At 44.7% G+C, this 18,290-nt stretch overlaps 1 protein-coding gene across 2 annotated transcripts; it reads right to left on the reverse strand.

Moving 5' to 3' along the window:
* Window positions 1-1,675: 1,675 nt before the first annotated feature.
* On the reverse strand, window positions 1,676-14,457 carry LOC129737344 (uncharacterized). Of its 2 annotated transcripts, none has more exons than XM_055726578.1 (4): window positions 13,963-14,457; window positions 9,091-9,250; window positions 3,009-3,186; window positions 1,676-2,240 (listed from the first exon to the last, which is right to left on the reverse strand). In XM_055726578.1, exons 1-4 carry the CDS (start codon window positions 14,218-14,220, stop codon window positions 2,225-2,227), a joined length of 612 nt encoding a protein of 203 aa, XP_055582553.1. In that variant the 5' UTR covers window positions 14,221-14,457; the 3' UTR covers window positions 1,676-2,224. The 2 variants fall into 2 exon arrangements, with proteins under 2 accessions (XP_055582553.1, XP_055582554.1); XM_055726579.1 differs by lacking the exons at window positions 1,676-2,240; window positions 3,009-3,186 and adding exons at window positions 3,400-4,832; window positions 6,013-6,088 and having other exon boundaries at window positions 13,963-14,452.
* Between the last annotated feature and the right edge of the window lie 3,833 nt (window positions 14,458-18,290).

An 18,290-nucleotide genomic window follows, 5' to 3' on the forward strand; every position in this document is an offset into this window, starting at 1 on the left:
TTGGCTGGGCCTCGCAGTGCAGAGGCTGCCGGCTGAGCTTGCCCGGCAGAGGAGATGCCCGCGCCTCTCGCCCGCTGCGCACGGCAGAGGAGGAGGAGGGGGAGGAGGAGGAGGAGGGGGAAAGGAAAAAGCTCCTTTCTTGAAAGTGGAATGGCAGAAGGTGCCATCGTGTTTTAACATATGTGGACAAAATTATTCTTTAGAGAGCCTCAGTTTACTTTTAAGTAAAGAACTTACTCAAGAACCCAAAGCCAGAGTATGCGGTGCATTTGTAGTTTATCAGTTGAGTTTTTACTCCCAGATTCGTTTGGAGCACAAGGCTAAAGTGCATCTGATACCATCAGTACATGCCATTTAGCCCACAGCAATCATCCAGAAAGCATCAAGTAACCTCTCTGTTATTTTCTGGCCGTAAAAGTGCTCATCCACAACGCAAAGCCAAACAGCTTAGCCTGAAACAAGAAAAAGCTGAGAGAGGGTTTACACAGCTGTCACCTAAAGGTTCCCAGCTGAGAGGCACGTCTACAGGTGCTTTCGTTTCTCAAGTCTCAACTAAACTCCTGGCTCACTCTGGCGTGATCTGAAGAGCCCGAGACTGAGCGCTCAGCCATGGTGCTGGAGCAACGCCCGCTGGTTTCCCGCTGCTGCCCCGACAGCCACTGCAGCATGAACAAGGCAAGGTGATGCTGAGCGTCTGTGAGGAGCTCTCTCGCTAACATAGTCCCAAGGTCTTCTCAAGGTGGCTGTGCAGACAGAGTAATAACGAGGAGCGGCTGGCATACAGTGCCCGTCTGCCTCTGCAGTCAGCTGAATAGTTAATTGCACCCTTGGCGTTGTTTTACACAATTCACTGTTGTGCCTGGAGGCTCCTGCATCTCTGCTGTACATCTCCACTGAGGACCCAGAGATGGAGACCTGAACTTCTGCTTTGCCTAACAGCTAAATTACACTTTGTATAGAAAACTGATCACGTGGTACCTTTGGTGGCAAGTTGTATAGATCTGTGACCCAATGAATTCAGAGTTGCTCTCCCAAAGCTCTGAAGTCTACCAGCCTTACGGTTACAGAGTCCCTACAGGGATGCACACACTCCAGCTGGGTTCTGCGCTCTCTCCTGAACTATGAGCAAGGAGGAGGAGGAACTGAGCGTAGGGCTTCTCATCTCTTCCCCTTTCATGCAGCACAAGGCACTCCAGAAGCAGCCACGGCCTCACCGAGCCTCCTGGCCAAAAGACTTCGATCTTGAGGGCAAAGGCTGAAGAGTGCATGAAAGTGAGAGAGACACAGGGGCAAGCACTTGTCCCACCTTGCAACATCACTTGTTGGCATCCTCTCATCTGATCCCAGGCTGCAAAGGGTCGCAGCTCCACTTGTGAATTACTGGGTACCCTTACAGCGGTATTATCAAGTAAGGAACAACGTTAGAGTAGCAAAAAGACACGGCTCTGCCCTCGGCTGGGGAGGCACACTGGGACAGCCTCCAGCGCCAGACCATTTTTAGCAAAAGCAATCACAAATACAGTTAACTTCTTAGCTGACTTGTCTACAAAGAGGGAAAGGCTCCATACGATAAGCAGCACCCATTATTACTCTGCTGCAGAATTTAGTTCTTCCAGAAGTAATACACTCTGTTTTGCCAGCATCTAACAGCAAACCATGTAACACAAAGATGCAGAGTTAAGGTACCTGTAAATGCACTGGTTTTGTTTCCCGGCTTTTGTGCTTCCCAGGGCTGTCCTTTGTTGTGCAGCTCTGATATTTTCCAATTTTTTTATATTTGGATATAGTAATTGCTAACACAGAGTCTAAGGCTAGCAATCATAACATCTATTTACAACACGCACACTGGCTGTGTGCACCTATTCCACCAGCCTCCCGTTTGCTTCAAACATGTCAGTCTCCCTGAGGACACGTTCAATGAGAAACCACCCCCCACCCTGCAAAGCCCTGCTTTACTTGCTGCCGAGCCTCCTGCATCCCCCTGGGCAGATTACTTTTGGAAGGCTGACCAGGGAATATTTACCAGCTATGGAATCAACAAAGTTCAGCCACATGCCAACATTTCATGCTGTTACCTAAACGGTGTCAGAACTCTCAGAACTCCATCAAAACAGAACTGGTTTGCACTTTGGTATTAAAAGTTATGTCCAGGCCTGAACACCTCGTTGAGGGCTGGGCCACACAGCAGGCTCCTCTGGGCAAAGATTTCTTTTCTAAGCAGCCATTACGCAAGTACCAATCTGTGAAAAAAATCTGAAACTCAAAGAGAAAGAACCTTGATTTGACATAGTGCTCTTGCTGCATGTTCCGTAGAAGGGAGGTCACCCACATCTTTAGATCTAATGGAAAGTAGGAAAGAAGCACCAAGTGCAAGGTTCTGCATGTGGGCTGGGGCAACACCAGGCTGGGCAGAGAATGGATGGAGAGCAGCCCTGAGGAGAAGGACTGTGGGGTGTTGGTGGATGAGAAGCTCAACTTGGCCCAGCAACGTGTGCTTGCAGCCCGGGAAGCCCAGGGCCGGGGCGGGTAGAAACTGGGCTGTAAATCCTGGGCCAGAGTTATTTCCTGCAGCTTAAGAAAACTGCGTGGGTCTGGTGATGTCTGGTCGCTGTTTTTAAACCCACACCCCCCCCAGTCGGTATTTCTAATAACAAAGGGTTAAAAGCCAGCAGGCAGTCCCCGCGGTGGCGCAGCGCAGGCAGCAGGCAGGCAGGTGCCAGCGGAGCCCAGAGCCCCCAGCAGCATCAAGGGCAGCACCCACCACCGCAGGCAGCGCGGCCGAGCAGAGCGGAGTGTCCGCAGCAGCGCGAGCCCCGCGCACCGCCCCCCCGCGGGGCGCCCCCCCTCGCTGCCGCAGCCGCCCCGCAGGAACTGGGACGGGGTGCAAAGGAAGAGCGGCCGCCGGCCTGGGAACTGCTCCGCTGGGCAGCGGCCGCTGGGTGATACACGTGTCAGCAAGAACCGCTGGAACAGGAAGCAGCTGTTTCTTCCAGCTGTGACACACTCACCCCTGGTCATCGAGAACACGGAGAGAACACCGATGCGACACCCGTTGCCGTGCCAAAGCTCCATTTCTTGCAACATCGCTACACGTCTGACAAGGGAAGCCAGCTGGCAGCTGCTGCGCATCTGTCACCGCCAGAAAGCACCCCCGCTTCCAAGGGGCGTCCACCAGCAGACGGAGATCTAGGAAGAAAAGGGAACGCTGAGTACACAGCAGGGCCCGGGTATGTTTCCCTCGGCAGCGTACAGAGCAACCGCATTTCTGTCGGGCACTACAAAATACGCTTCCAACGGCAGACTAGAACCTGATCACCTGAGGCCGACCCTGCCTGGGCAGGGGTACAACAGGGCACACACGGGAAACCACATCCCACCCTGCTCCCGGTAACAAGACTATCGGTAAAAACACCTTTATTACAGAAGGTGCTACTTATTTAAAATACCTTATTACAAAACATCTTATTACAAAAGTTATTTTTAAAAAAGTAGTATCTTGTTACAAACCACCTTATTACAGAAGTTACTACTGGTTAAGAAAGATCTTATTACAGAAGCTGTAAGGAAAGGTTTCGCCTCAGTTCATCTTACTGCCCGGTGCTCCCTTAGCACATCCCGGCCACAGCTGGGAGCTACACAAGCCGAGGCGGTCCTGACAGCTTCTCTGCTCCCTTCTCGTGCGTTTTGCTCAGGGCTGGCTCGTATGAACACGCATGAAGCCATTACATGGATGGTTTAGGTGCTCTTCCACATGGATCTCCTGAACACCACAAGTAGAGGATGTGCCCCCTTTATCCTTCAAACAGTATTTTAACATGAACACAAATGTATAGCTATTAAAAACTTAAGATCTGCTATCAACATAAGTACAATCTTCCTCTAAAAGTTTAAAAAATATTTTCAAGACATAATTAGAACAGAGTACTAGAATAATAAATAACTTATCATTACAGATACCATTAGCATCAAAAGGAAATTATTAAACCAGAAGAATTCCCCAGGAACGTAAAAGATCAGCAGCTGTGACATACATACACTTGCTGGTGAAACAGAGAGCTGGTTCAGGAAGGAAGAAGGTTTCCTGGTTAATCACTTAGAAAATTAGCTCATCTTTCCTTTAGCTGCTCTCCTGAAATCTCAGACCCATTCAGACCCAGAATCTTGCGACTTTCCAATGCTTTTGTTTCATACACGATCCCCAGTAAAGGGCCACGGTACGACTGCAAGCAAAGACAGCGAGAGCACCAACCACCACCTATGCCGAGCATACTGTAGCTCCCAACAACGTTAAATAGATAAATAAATAAGTGAAACAGATTCCTAACAGAGCACTAAAACCCATCTGCTTCCCAGTAAGGATGTCTCAAGAAAGTGTTTAAGGGTTCCTGTAAAGTTCAGACTTTCCAAATCTAAAGAATACAAACAGCTAAGGAATTACTTCATATTAATTACTCTGACCACTCGGTGCTTTATAACTTGACAGGTAGAAAATGTAATGAAAGAGGCCTACTAAACAATACCCTACCAAGTTAAAAAGAAAGCAAAAAATAGAGTGGTGTGGGGCTGGTTTTTTTGCTGTTTTTTTGTTGTTTTGTTTGGGGCTTTTTTGTGTGTGGTCTTTGGTGTTTTGTTGGGGTTTGTTTTTTTTTTTTTTTAAACACAGCTGAAATGATCCAAAGTGGCTGTTGTGGGCAAAGCTCCACGGCTGCTGGAGTCTGACAGGGGAATCCAGCTGGCAGCTGCTGCACATTTGTCACCCACTTCTCACTCTCTTATTTCATCCTCCAGAAAGCACCCCCGCTTCCGAGGTACATCCACCGGTAGACGGAGATCTAGGAAGAAAAGGGAATACCGAGTACGTATCAGTGCTTGGATATGTTTCCCTTGGCAGCATACAGAGCAATTGCATTTCTATCAGGTACTATAAAATATGCTTTCAATGTCAGACTATAACCTGATCACCTGAGGCCTACTGTTTAAAGAAACAGGAATTCTTCCAATTTTTCAAAAATTTAAATATAAAACCCCAAAGCAGATTATAAGAAAAGTGCTCCCCTTCTTCAGTATGTATTATTTAGAAATGCCTTTGCCACCATGGATACCAAAAGCCAAACATTAATTACTATAAGCCCCTGGCAGTATCTACAGAAAGGCCTGACCTGCTTGTGCCATATCCCTTTGTTTACCCAGAAAAGGCACAACTGCCTCAAAGCACACCACAGCCAGCGCCAGGATCCCAGAAAAAAACTCGTGGCGTCACAGAGAGGACAGACAAGAGGCTCCTTTTTTGACAGTTACCTCGATCCACAGCAACACAGAGATACTTCCCACGTATGGCCAGATCTTGCAGGTCAAGAAAGTGAACAAGTACCCCGATAAAGTCACAACAGCGCTACCACTGCAAACATCACCCACAAGAAATTTAACCTCTAAACAAACACATTCACATCTTCCAGCCTCTGTTCGTTCTCTGTACTACAAAGTTCCTGCCCAATAGGCACCACTTTTGCACTTTCTGACACCTGTCTCCTGCCAAAGCAGACTCTGTTGGGAACACATCTTGAAAACGCATAGGGATGGAGAAATGAGGGGGCTTGTAACAATGCACCTCTAAATTATGGCAAGTTAAGACACAGGGTATGACACCCACTCATCCCAAAGAGCAGACTGCCAGGACAGGCAATTTGAAATGCCTTCAATGAATATATAATGACGTCAAGGTAATGGCAACTGAGCTGGAGCAAGCAGCTGCCGCTCGGACTCCCGAGAGCAACTTTGCTTTGGGCTTCACACAGATGTTCAAGAGCTCAGGGCCAGGCCTGTCCCCACATTAACTCTTAACACCTTTGTAGGAAGAGATCTCACTGTGACCGGATAGGAAAACTAAATGAACATTAACAGTATTTTTGGCTGGAAGGTGCAGGAAACAGTTCAAGGGAACAGATGACAGCATGGGAGACCTTGCCTGAATGAAGATTTGCCCTTAGCAATTGCACCTAGAAATCTATTTACCTTGGAGGGAATGAGAGAGAACACACAGTGACACAACTGCAGCGGCATGGGAGTGGGTGGTAAATGTCTAGGGCACCTTGCAGCATAAAAAAGAAAAAAAGTCAGAGAAAGTCATCAGATTATTTGCAGGACTAGACGACTCACAGAAAATATATGGTCAGCCATCGAGAAAGAAAGATTTTTTGCTTAATGTCTCAGCATCAGCTTAAATGCTTCAATCCACAAGTAACAAATGCCCCCTGCTCCATTCTGAGATGCCTATTTCCAGAAAGACGGGCTGCAAACAAAAATTCCTCCCATCAGAATCTGGTCCTTCTCCCGTGCTCTTTTAGAAGAGGAAGCACAAGCCACAGATATTAGGTCCAGTATAGCTGTGCTCACTAGCTGAGTGTGCCTGTGGAGCACAATGCAGAGGAGATGGGGAAGGAGACTCAAAGTATTTACAGAGTTCCTCTTAATCCTTTGTGAAGTCCAAAAGGACTCCTGTTACAAGTGTGTATGCTGCCAACAAAAGCGGACAGATTTCAAAACTCCCATTTTAACAGACAAGCTCAGCTAGAAAGTAGTGGGAAAAGCAGACGCATCATCAGCACCTTCAAATCTATGTCCTAAGAGCGAGCTTGGGGCTGAAAAAAAGCAGTCCCTGAAAGGTGACCTATTCCTTGCACCTCCGTGTGATAAACACGGCAGGAGCTAGAGCACCATACCCATCGCCTCTCAAGAAAAAGAGTGGGAAGGGAACAGATGACACAGCCCGTAATCATTTGCAATGATGTATCTTAGCGCCGAGTTAAGTTCTGCACCCTTTGTAGCAGACTCTGGCTCCCGGGAGGACTCAGAAGTAGTTGAAGAGGAGGGTTCTTCACCCGCTGTGTAGTTAATCTGCATTAATGACATTAACTTACAAAACCCACAGTGGATGCTAAATGTTTGCACAGCTTCAAAAAGGGACTCTAAAAATCAACTGAAGGTTACTGAGGCCTTTTCTGCTTAATGGTACAGAAATGCCGAAGACACTGTTGGAGACAGGACAATGAACTAGAGACACCTTTCATCTAGATTCTGCTGGGCAGAATGTTCTTAAAACTGGTAAACTAGAATTTAGCTGAGAAGGCTGGTTAAATACATTGGTTTTCCATTTGAAGGAAGCAGATAACCCATCTCAGTGATTTATGGTGCTGCAGAGATGGGCTGGCAGCTACGGAGGGAAACCCTGGGGACGGTGTTTTAGGGAAAGGACGCTTGTCTTTTCTTGCTACAGAACAGCTGTGAAATGCAAAGAAGTCCAGTCCACTCTTTGGAGGGAAGCAATGCCTTCTCCACAAAGGCGGGTTTGATTCTTGGTGCGTTTTTACAGATTAACAGCTCGGGTTGGGCTCAGAGCTGCTCCCAGTCACTGAAATGTACCACATTATATTGGCTCTCGCTGTGTGGTATCTAGAACTTGGTGTCACCACGTAACAAAGAAAAGTGATGTTAAAGAAAAGTGACATTAACATAGAAAAAAACAGCCTACTGAAATAGATGGAAGAAGAGCCTTTTTCACAGCAGGGTGCATGTATCAAACTGCAGGCTCAGAAAACTTGCAAAGGAGTGCCCAAAGGAAAACAGGAAAACAGAGAGGACTCCATCACACTCAGAGGGCAAGTTGCCAAGAAACACCTGGAAATCATCGTGATGCATTTTAGCACAGAGAGATTAAAAAAGAAGTTGTTTCCAGAGTCTCACAGAGGACAGGAGGTGCTGACAGACAAAGGTGTAGTCAGAGCAGCAGAAGTCAGCTTGCACTTGAGCCTGCCTGCTTCAGGCTTACAGCTGACATGCAGCCGACAGGCTATGCCAGCTTGGAGGCTTCTATCATGCACCCAACTGACTTTGGGCTAGCTTGAGCCTGATCACGTTTGGCTCAGGTGTGCTGTCTATCTCTACCCTTAACACGCACACCAAGCCCCAAAGGTACAACAGTGGAAATGCAGACCTGGATGACCGTCACATTTCCCAGAGAGCAGACTATGCCAATCGTTGCTAATTAGCATTAGCATAACAGTGTTTCATCCCTGTGGAACAATCCCATGGGAATGCTTTCCAACATGTTCCTGTACATAACTTTACAACTGGCACGTTAAGCAAATGTTTTGCTTCAGATATGAAAGCTGAGAAGTTTGCTAGTTATCTGTGATACCAGGAAGTAATTGAACAAGAACTCTTGATTATGTGTTTTAAACAAAAGCTTGTCTTTTTTCAAGGTGGCATCCCACCTTTTTTCTCAGCTTCCTGACAGAAAGACTTTATTCCTTACTTAAATGTTTGAAACTGATGGGCATTATGAGCTGAACTATTAACTAGCATCATGATCTGGAATCTAGAAACCACCCTTTGAAGTGAGCAACAGCTCTTCAAACCCCACCATCGGCTCTTTGATGAACAGCTGTGAGGGAAACAGCTTCTTAGAGACTTGCAGGCTGAACCAAATTCCCCTCTAGAATGGATCCCAAGTACTTTTTGTGTCCTCTTACGTCTCTCTAATCTGTGGACATTTAGGTTTTCCCTTCAGTTACTAGATTTGTGAAGTTTTTAGCCTCAGATACTCTGTGGCTTGTTTTTCTCATGTGCTTCAGGACACTACCAGACTGGTACAATGTGTTCAGTGATCTGAGACAAAGAGTTCAGACTTCTACACTAGCTTCATCAGTTTGGTGGGTTTTGCCCCTGGAACTTCCATAGTTACCTCATTACTCAGTGTTTCCTTCACAGCACTGTCGCCCTCCAGCGAACACGTCTATGGACTTAATCTCAATATTGTGACATCCAGGTTTCTGGCACAACTCCCAGAACTTCAAGTTTTATTTACTTACATAATTTATACCCTTTCCCACATCAGAGTAATTAGCATACATGTCTCTATTGAAGTGTGTTGATAAGTACACTAAGAGGTTGTACAAGTTTAGTATTTTAACTGAAGGAACAACGAGGTATTTACACGGCAGACAACAATTCTTCTACTCTCCCCTTTCTGTAATAGTTAGTTTCAGAGTAGCTGTCACCGTAATCTCTGAGAAAACGTAGAATCTTTCTTACCGAGAGAGTTGCCTGTGTCTGAACTGCGTCTTTTCCGGGAGAAAGATTTTACAGATGAATCTGTCTGTTCTACAGATTCGTTCACAGGCTCAGCTCCTGAAGTGAATTGTCTCTCTTCTGTCTCCGATGTCCTGGATTCACTTTTAACACTAGTATTCTCCTTAAAAAAACACAACACAACACCAAAAGAAATAAAACCAAAGATCACTCAATGTTATCTTATAATAAAACTAATATAAAACCAATAAAACAAAATAAAAGCTATTCTTCTCCACTCCAAAAGGGCATCTAACAGGTGGTGAACACTGCCTAGACAGTTGACATAGTAAGTGTTTTTAACTCAGAAGTAAGGTTGCTAAATTGAAACAACCTCTTACAAAACATCATATTAAGCAAAATATGAGATCAGAAAACTAGAATACACAAAGTTAGGGTACATGTCCCCACAGTCTGAACTTTTCCCTCAGTTATTAAAATAGCTAGAAGAAATAAGCTAGACGAAATATAGGTGCACTCATTCTTACCAGCACGTGTAATAATAACGACAGATCTAGCTCAACTTGACAGAGCTGTGTGATGCAGAACCACACGTGAACCACACATTTCTGGTTGGGAATCTCACCCCACCCCATCCAGTCGTTAAGACGTTAAGTTACAACGTGTTGCTTGCTTTTTAGAGCCCTCTGCTGCTGCTCTACATGTATTTTGCAGGCAACCATTTGGCAAACTGGTACATTTCCATGATCATGTGGCAAAAACCTGTAGCTTAAAAAAAAAAAAAAAAAAAAAAAGACCCGGACAACCAAGTTCTGTTTCATTTTCACTGAGGCAGTACAGGCCCAAAGTTAAGCACTTGGAATCTACCTTTAGACAGAAAAATTTTCACCGTATCACCTGTTCTAGAATAGTCATCTCTTCTGCAAATATCTTATACATCAATAACCTAAAGATGAATGACTGCTCAGAGCCTGCAATGTTTCCTTCTATTAAGGGGAAAAAAAGCTTTTGAAAACCATTATGTGTGAGTTTACAGAAGACAAGAGGTCACACCTGGTAATAAGATAGTCTTTCCAAAAATCATGCTCACCACCTTGAGTCTGTCATTACTCAATGTTGAGTATATAACAGGCTATGTGTATACGTATCAATAGAAACACACATACATTGCTTGACAAAGTTGTATAATAACATTCAAAAAGGCCTGTGCAAATACAGTAATGGAGTACTCCAGGGAGAACTAGTTCCCTCCCACACACCTCCTGCACTTGCTGGATACCCATTTGACTCGGTTTTTCCTCTTTGAAATGTGCTGTCTGGATGTATTGCTTTAGTACTGTTAACAAGGCCACGTGAAAAACGCGTGGCTAGCAGTGCCTTTTGTCTGATGTCTGAACCACAACTCCTTCCCAGGCACAAAAACAAAGAAGGCAGGCAGGCTGTAGGTCACTACCTTCACCAGCTAGAATCCAAGTCTCACGAGTGATGATGATGACTTCTCTATTCCTGGTGACATTTCCATAATAGCAAGTTCTAGAAAAATCAGTGAGCAGCCTTCATCAAGTAGTGAGAGAAGGGAAGATTTCTCAGGTAAGCATTCTAAACCGGATATTCCACCGGACAACTGCTCTAGAAACAATTCTGCAAACTTCATTATTTAAAAAGAAGAGACTAATGAAAAGCAATACCAGGCAGGGGATGTAGATACCAAATTGCAGTGTTTGATAAAGAAAAAACAAGTAACATGCATATTGGGATAACCATTATCAAGAAACTGTTACTAGCATACGTGGTGAAAGTAGTCTAGACACTCTAACTAGCAGTTCTGCAAAGGACCTGGGGATGCTGCAGTGCCCAGTAAGGCTAACGACACCTTGGGCTACACCGGGACGAGCGTGGCCAGCAAACTGAGGAAATTTCATTCCCCCTCACTGGTGAACCTGTACTTCCAATGCTGTGTCCAATTTTAACCCTTACAGCTGCGTGTGTGGAAACTGAAGAGCAGTCATACTGCACAGCACCCCTTTCAGATTTCTTTTTATCACTGTGTTTATAGAATCTTACACACCAACTCTTCAGTAATCTAATGTAATAGGTAATAATACCATTTTCATCCTAACAGCATCAGCCTAGCCCACACAAGTCTGGTTCCCAAGCTATCCCTTTTTTTTATTGTTCGGTCTTTTAAGCGAACATGTTTCTGACCATGGATTCACCGCACCTGTGGACAGACCCTCCACTCAGGTCTAATACTTCTGCAACTTCAGAGTCCAAAACATTGTTTGGCAGAGAATCAAGCAAAGCTACCAAAGCTGACAGACGTGAAAGTTTTGCCTTTTCACTTCAGTTACTGAAAAACGCCAAAACTGCTGCATCTCACTACTTACACGACTTACGAGACACTGACTGGACTATACCTATACCCAGCTGGAACCATGATGGGAAGCTGAGGTACTAAAATTAGCAACTCGCATGAACGGGGTTTGCTGGATTCACCTTCCCCAAAGAAAGCAAGCGTTTCAGCCTTCACATAGGTATGCTGCCAAGGAGACTGAACGAAATCAGAGGCAAATTCCTCTTGATCAAGCATTACAGAAATGTTCTATTTCCACTTTAAGAAGAAAATAAAACATTTCTTAGGAGTAGGAGTGGAATAAGAGGTGCCCATTGAAGGCCAAAGCCTCTAAAAGTCTAGGACAGAAATTCACTGAGGCTGAGAGGACAACGCTGGATCTGAACTGTTGAATGTACTAACTCTTTTCATGTAAAGAGCTGCTCTTTAATTTGCTGTCTTTTAGGAAATCAGGAAAACAGAATAAAGCAGGTTTCTACTAAACTGTTACTTCTACAAGGAAGACAGTTCAAGGCTCAGTGCTGGTCACAAGAGTAATTAAATGCTGGGAAATACTGTGAACGAAACAGAAAACAAAACAGTACCAGCTTGGTCAAAAGGTCCCGTATGCTAAAACCGACAGTTTCAAGGGCTGACTTCAGTCCACAGAGCAGAAACCCAAGATGAAGTACACAGTATCATCGCAAGTCTTCCGGCTGAAAGTAGCTGGAATGTGTAAGCAGGAATGCCCTGCTCTGTTTGCGCTCCTTGTTCTTGCTCTTCCCTACACATCAGGTTACAGTTGTTGTTTTGAGACTTGACGCTGGGCAAGACAAACCTTTGATCTGACCCAGCAGAGCTGTTCTGATGCTCTTGTATGAACAGTGGAGGAATTTGCTCCCCCTCTGCTTGTGTAGAGAGGAATAGAGCGGTCTTCTGTGCACGCCCACTATTCTGTCATAAGCTTGCTCTAAAACACATGGTACCAACAGCCACTGAAAGCCTGAGTGCTTCCAGATTCAGGGATGAGGAAGAAAACTGTGCTGGAGCCTGATGTGAGGAGTACAGGCACCGAAGCCTCCTCTGGAGAGTTCTGCACCTGCCATGACCCCAGGCTCTGGACAAGTAGGGTGTTAAAGTTAACCTTCCCTCTCCCGACTTTGGGAGGAGGAGACTAGTTGAAGAGTAGTTCTAACAGAAAGAGGGAATCTGTCAAACAAAATGCTGAACAGTCCCTGAATTGCTTTTCAATTGCTCAAAAAATGAGGCCAGTTATTTAACCCGTTACAGTCCAGGACCAACATCAGGATTCTCACAAATATACAAAACCTCCCTCCCAAACAACTACGTGGTTCGTGTGCTTAATTCCCCCAGTTCTTGACAAGGAAGTTCGGGTCACGGACTCCAAAGGCCTTCAACAAGGGACAACCTATCATTCTAAAAATGCAGTTCCAAAATTCTAAAACTGACAACATTTAAAGTGCGGTCAACACTTAATATAATGAGTGGGCACCAATTAAGGAGTGCTGCCAACTCTATGCACTAGCACAGGGATGTGCTCTTCCCTACACGGTACTGAGCAGAACGGTCTAGTCTAGGCTTGAGCTATGCAGAGGCTTGATCAGGATACACACCCCTTTCTAGAAAGATACCCAAGAGGAAGATACTAATCTTTATAACGCTGAAAGCAACAACGGGAGGTTTGCGCCAGCTGATGATTTCCGATCTAGAAACTTCAGTGAAGGCGTCAAGCTACCGACAGAACAATAAGACAGTAGCTTCAATGCACACACAAAAATGAGATTGAGTGCCTACATGCAAGGTAGGTCTCATGCAGCAGAAACAGATGCAGTCAATCTCCTGAGCTTACCTTGTTTTCAAAACAAAACAAAACAAAAAGCAGAGCACGCATTTGCTGCCTTAACAGAGTAACATCTAGAATGCCCCTCACCCCTCATGAGACTTACAATTTTACATACCGGGAAGACCAGGTACAGGTAGACCGAAGTACAATTACAACTTGTTGTACACCACAAAGTATAAACCAATGAAGATGCTTTATACCAGTCAAATGTCAATAAACTATACTTTCCACAGAAAACAGAACTTACAACTATTTATCAGAAACAATCTAACCGTTTATCTAAATTTAAGCAAAAATCTGCCTCCAGCAGCAATTCTCAAAATACTCTTCTTTGTTGGAGATTAAAGATGGTATGTTACAACCTAAAAAAGCATCCACTTCATCACCACGAATACACCTGCACTACGCATGTTTCCCATGCAAATGAGCACCCTAACTTGGCCAACAGGCTGACACATGTCATGCTCATTAACATGGGAAACATGGGATACTTTTTCATTCCGTCTTCTTTTTTACATCTTGTTTTACCAAGCAAACCCTTCACTGTACATTAAAAGCTTAATTAAAGAAGCCTTCAGTTCTTAAGCAGGCAAGAATATTGAAAAGCTACCGGTCCAGACCCTAGCATTACTATCAAATATAGTTAGCTCAAGAAAGATGTTGGTTTACCTCCCCTTACCTGCTCTGGACTGAACAATTCTTCCTGAAAAAACATGAGGGAGAACTCAGCTGGGCGGTGATCTGGTTCTTTGCTCCGTTTTTCATCTGCTTCCTGTGTGGTCAGAAGTTCTTGTAGTATTTTAGCAGCAGCAGCAGTTTCTATAGACAGAGTGGGATCGGCAGCACAAAGAATGTCAGAAGGCTGTAATGGAGACAAATTCAGTGCTCCATCTGCTTCCACCAGAAATGATGTGTCTGAAGTTACAGAGTGAGACATTCCAGCTGGCCTTCCTCAGTTGAAGGTGGTGCGTAACTATTAACAGGCGGTGCCTGATTTCCATTAAACTCCAGGATCGAATACTGGCTCTCTACAGGTGCCACTCCCACCTTTTCAGCTTTGCATGATGAATGCACCTCAGTGGCAACCTGAAACGTGGCTTCAAGACTGACTTCTGCCTTCTTGTTTTCTTCAGATATATTACATAGCCAGTCAGACGGCATCAGTTCAGCTTCATAAGATGACTGTATTGGAGGATTCTGGAAAAAACAAAATACAGTGAACTTGTGTATCAAAAAATTACCATGACAGGATGTGTATTGATTCTGTTTATCCATTTATCCAAAAGCTTGAAAGATTGTCCGTTATTCTCAGTTTAATAGCAAGTTTAACCAGAAGAAAAAAGATAAAAGCTACTGCTTTGTCTTGGTTTTCATTAACCACCTTACTCTTGGCACGCTTCCTTTCTTCTATTCATGGTCTATCCTGGAGAGAAGGTTACTTACTAGGAGCTGGTGTATGCCTGCAGATGCATTGTCTGCACACCCTTTGCACCGCAGGTGTTAAATATACCCAAGCATTCAAATCAGAGACTTCTGGTCTTAGTAGGACCTGTGGGGGTACACTAGAACCACCCTCTTCACGTGCCACATACGTAATAGAAAATGAGAGAGAAAATCCACCCGCCTTCAGTTCCTTCTAAAACTCAAGCATTCCTGTTGTTGTAGTATAAAAAAATCAGTATAAACCACATCATTTTTAAGCAAAAGAAAAAGGTCCACATGCTGTAAATGTGCATATGGACAACACAACTTGAGGAACTCACCGCTTCTTAACCAATAATACCATTTTCCTCCTCAAGTGATTGTCCATAGGCACATCTACACAAGGGGTGCCCCCCAGGAACGCCCCAGTCCCAGGATGAGTGGGAGTTCAAATACCGGTGAAAGCAAATACTGCAAAACTGCCCTGCCTGTCACAGCCTCACATCTGGACTCTCCGGTCATGACAATGTCCCACAGAGGCACAACCCAAAGTCTGCATCGATCTGCATAAAAACCCGACAGAATTTCAGGTCAGAAACACTTCTTGTAGAACCTACAGAGACTGCCTTTGCCATCACAGATCACGTCTGAACACTACTAAAATTTTTCACTGTAATGACATCACAGGACGACAGGACACAATCAGCAATCCAGTGATGATTTTTTTAGTAGCATTCCTATATATCGAATAACCTTTAAAACAGAATGAAGACAATGAAAGAGTTTTTCCAAAGCAGCAAGTCCTACCCAAGTGAAATGATAGATGACATTTTAACAGCCAGTGTCTGTACTGCTACTTCTTCTGGAGGTGACTCAGTCAAAGGACACTAGAAGGGTCATTTCTTCTGACAAATACAAGTCATACAATGATGTTGAACAGAAACTCAGGTCTATTTAAAATACAGCCTTCTTTTGGAAGAGATCCAGTATGAAGGAGTAGTCCTTAGTGCCTGACTATCCTTAGACCTTTTAGCTGAGGTCATGGTTAATGAAAAGCTACTTCCAGAGACGAGTAAATTAGAGAACAGGAAGCTACAGGATCACCTACTAGGAAAGCTGTATCAGATCAAATGCCAGTGAAGGACTTGGTCTCTCCCTGATGGAGATACCACAAAGAGATGAGATCCTGTCTCCTGGGTGTGTGAAGGCAAGTCCTAGTGTGGATTCGTGTAGATGTGCCAGTTTGCAGATAGCCACAAACTGTGGAGGGTGGGGGGAAACGGAGGGGGAAATAAAACCTGGAATTTGAGAAATTTAGGTTTAGTTAAGCAAAATCTTTTCATTAAAGGCTAAGCCACCTTTATGTTTTTATGAGATAGGTTCAAACATTATTCCTCTCATTTGATTTTTTTTCAGTTCTATTTTTTTAAAATGTTAATAAGGTGTTTCATTTCTGTTGCATTGCTTGTTTAGTGTCATAAGTAGTCAGGATTCTAAGTAAGATCTGGATTACCAAACCATCCAGGAATAAGATCATCCCTGCCAAAAACCAACCAACCAACCCACCCATACTGAAGCTTTTTCTGCCTCTTCTTAGGGGACCTCAGCTTGAAGCTGTTATAGCACATATTGTCCTCTTGGATGCACTACAGGATCTCGTGTGTATTTCCAACAGGAGAAAGGGGCCACACAAAGCTACAATTTAAATCCTTTTAGTTCACCTGGAGAAGGATGGGGGGAGGCAGCAATGAAACAAGGAAAACCGATAAAAGATTGAGAAGTCAGGGCCTGAAAGACTAATAGCTTGCTGGTCATTCAAGCTCAAGAGGAAAAATGGTCTAACTTAGCAGAAGTGGTGAAAGAGAAGACGGGCATTTCACTTACAAGATTAGCGTAGCGTGTGCAGGAATTAAAGCACAACCACACCTTTTCAGGGACCGCTAGGACTACACAAATCTGGCTTGAGTGCTTGGGCAATCGGAATTAGTTCAGACTTGATTTCTTTTTGAAATAACATGGCTGATTATCATTCCTTATTACAAATAAAAGCAAACTACTTAGGACTGCTTTTAAGGTCAGAAAGTTCTTCTTTTTTCTTGCACGTTCATTTCTTCCATTTCCCGTTACCTCTTGCTTCAGTTCCACAAGGAAATACCGACAGCTTAATAACCATGGTAATAGCAATAATCAAACGGCAGGGCTGCTATTAAAAAAAAAACAAAACGAGGTGGGGGCAGGGAAAAAAAAAAAAAAAAAAAAAATCGCTGAAATCCCATATGTAGCCTCAGTTCACATCTATGATAAAGCAGCGGGGAAGTATTGAGCTAATGGTTGTGAGCTGCCAGCACTGCTGTTGCAGAAGATAGCAGGAGGTCTCTCAAAAGACTCATTCCTACCCAAGGATACTGATTCATCACACTAATCCAAACCCCACTTAAGAGAACCCAAATGAAAAAATGGGTAAGAAGTTGTACCTGAGCTCCCTGTTTTGTAACCAACCGTGATGAGAGTGTAATACAAACCTCTGAAACCCCGATTTCAGAAACCTGGTGAGATACACCATCATCAGCCACCGTGTCTGGGTATAACCACCTATGTCCCCTTGCCATTCCATGCAGTAATTCTCTGTAGCTTTTCCTGGAGAGCAAACTGCAGCCAACCAACCAGTTAGTTACCGGCCTGGTCTGCCCATGTTCCAGTCAGGGTCACCTAACACTTTCAGCAGCTCAGGTGCGTACTGTACAAGCCCAGCAGCTGGCCCCCAAGACCCAGAAACTCCACCTGTCTTAAATCTCTCCTAAACTTAAAAGTGATGCTCTCTGCAAGACCCAGTAAGAACAGCACAAGGTTAGGCTTCCTTGTCCAAGAGTGCCCGCTTTTCCTTCTGAGACCACAAAGCACCGTCTGGATCCAACAGAAACGGGGCTGGTAACCAGCTTGCTGACTACTAGTGTGCCGATATGGTTCGCTGTCTTCGGGACTGGTCCAGCAGTTTCGCATAGGCTTTGCCACTCCTACCTAGCAGCACACAGCGTGACCAAACAGCCTAAAACGCCCCGCAAACCACACTTCAACAGCATCGCACTGAATTCCTGCAACTGGTAGAAGGTATCGAGTGGAACGATAGGAAATATACCATGCAATAGTTCTATTTTTTGTGAAGAACAATAAAAATGCTTAGTCAGCCAGGGCTGATAAATTTTACCGCTTTTGAGGATTTGTGCAAGTGGTTACTGATGGATGATCAGTACACCAGCCGGGCAGGATGCTCAGTACTGCAGCTTGCCACATCCCCCAGCAGAAGTTTGGGGAAGTATATGCCCCAGAACACACAAAAGGCAAACTGATTATTCCCCACAGCTCAGCAAGAACCGCAGGCAAACTGCTGTCTTCTGTACCACCTGCACAGCCTGTCACCACGTTCCAGGAGAAATGACCTAGGCTATGCTAAGACTCGGAAATCTCAAGAAGTCCCGTTGATCCACGCGGTACGATAGCTGTGTTACCCTGCTCAGAGACAGCCGGTTACTGACCTGGTGGAACTGATACAGGGCACTGCTTGCCTTTGGCCTTCTGTCTGCCCAG

The sequence above is a fragment of the Falco cherrug genome, chromosome 14 (assembly GCF_023634085.1).
Source record: "Falco cherrug isolate bFalChe1 chromosome 14, bFalChe1.pri, whole genome shotgun sequence".
In the NCBI taxonomy this organism is placed as follows: Eukaryota; Metazoa; Chordata; class Aves; order Falconiformes; family Falconidae; genus Falco; species Falco cherrug.

What these genes read in the sequence shown, in the direction of transcription:
- LOC129737344 (XM_055726578.1), bottom strand. Translation starts at nt 14,220, where the DNA reads ATGTCTCACTCTGTAACTTCAGACACATCATTTCTGGTGGAAGCAGAT. An exon ending in AATTGTTCAGTCCAGAGCAG is followed by an intron (nt 9,251 to 13,962) that starts GTAAGGGGAGGT and finishes TGTTTTTTTAAG; the next exon opens with GAGAATACTAGTGTTAAAAG. An exon ending in AGACACAGGCAACTCTCTCG is followed by an intron (nt 3,187 to 9,090) that starts GTAAGAAAGATT and finishes TTTTCTTCCTAG; the next exon opens with ATCTCCGTCTGCTGGTGGAC.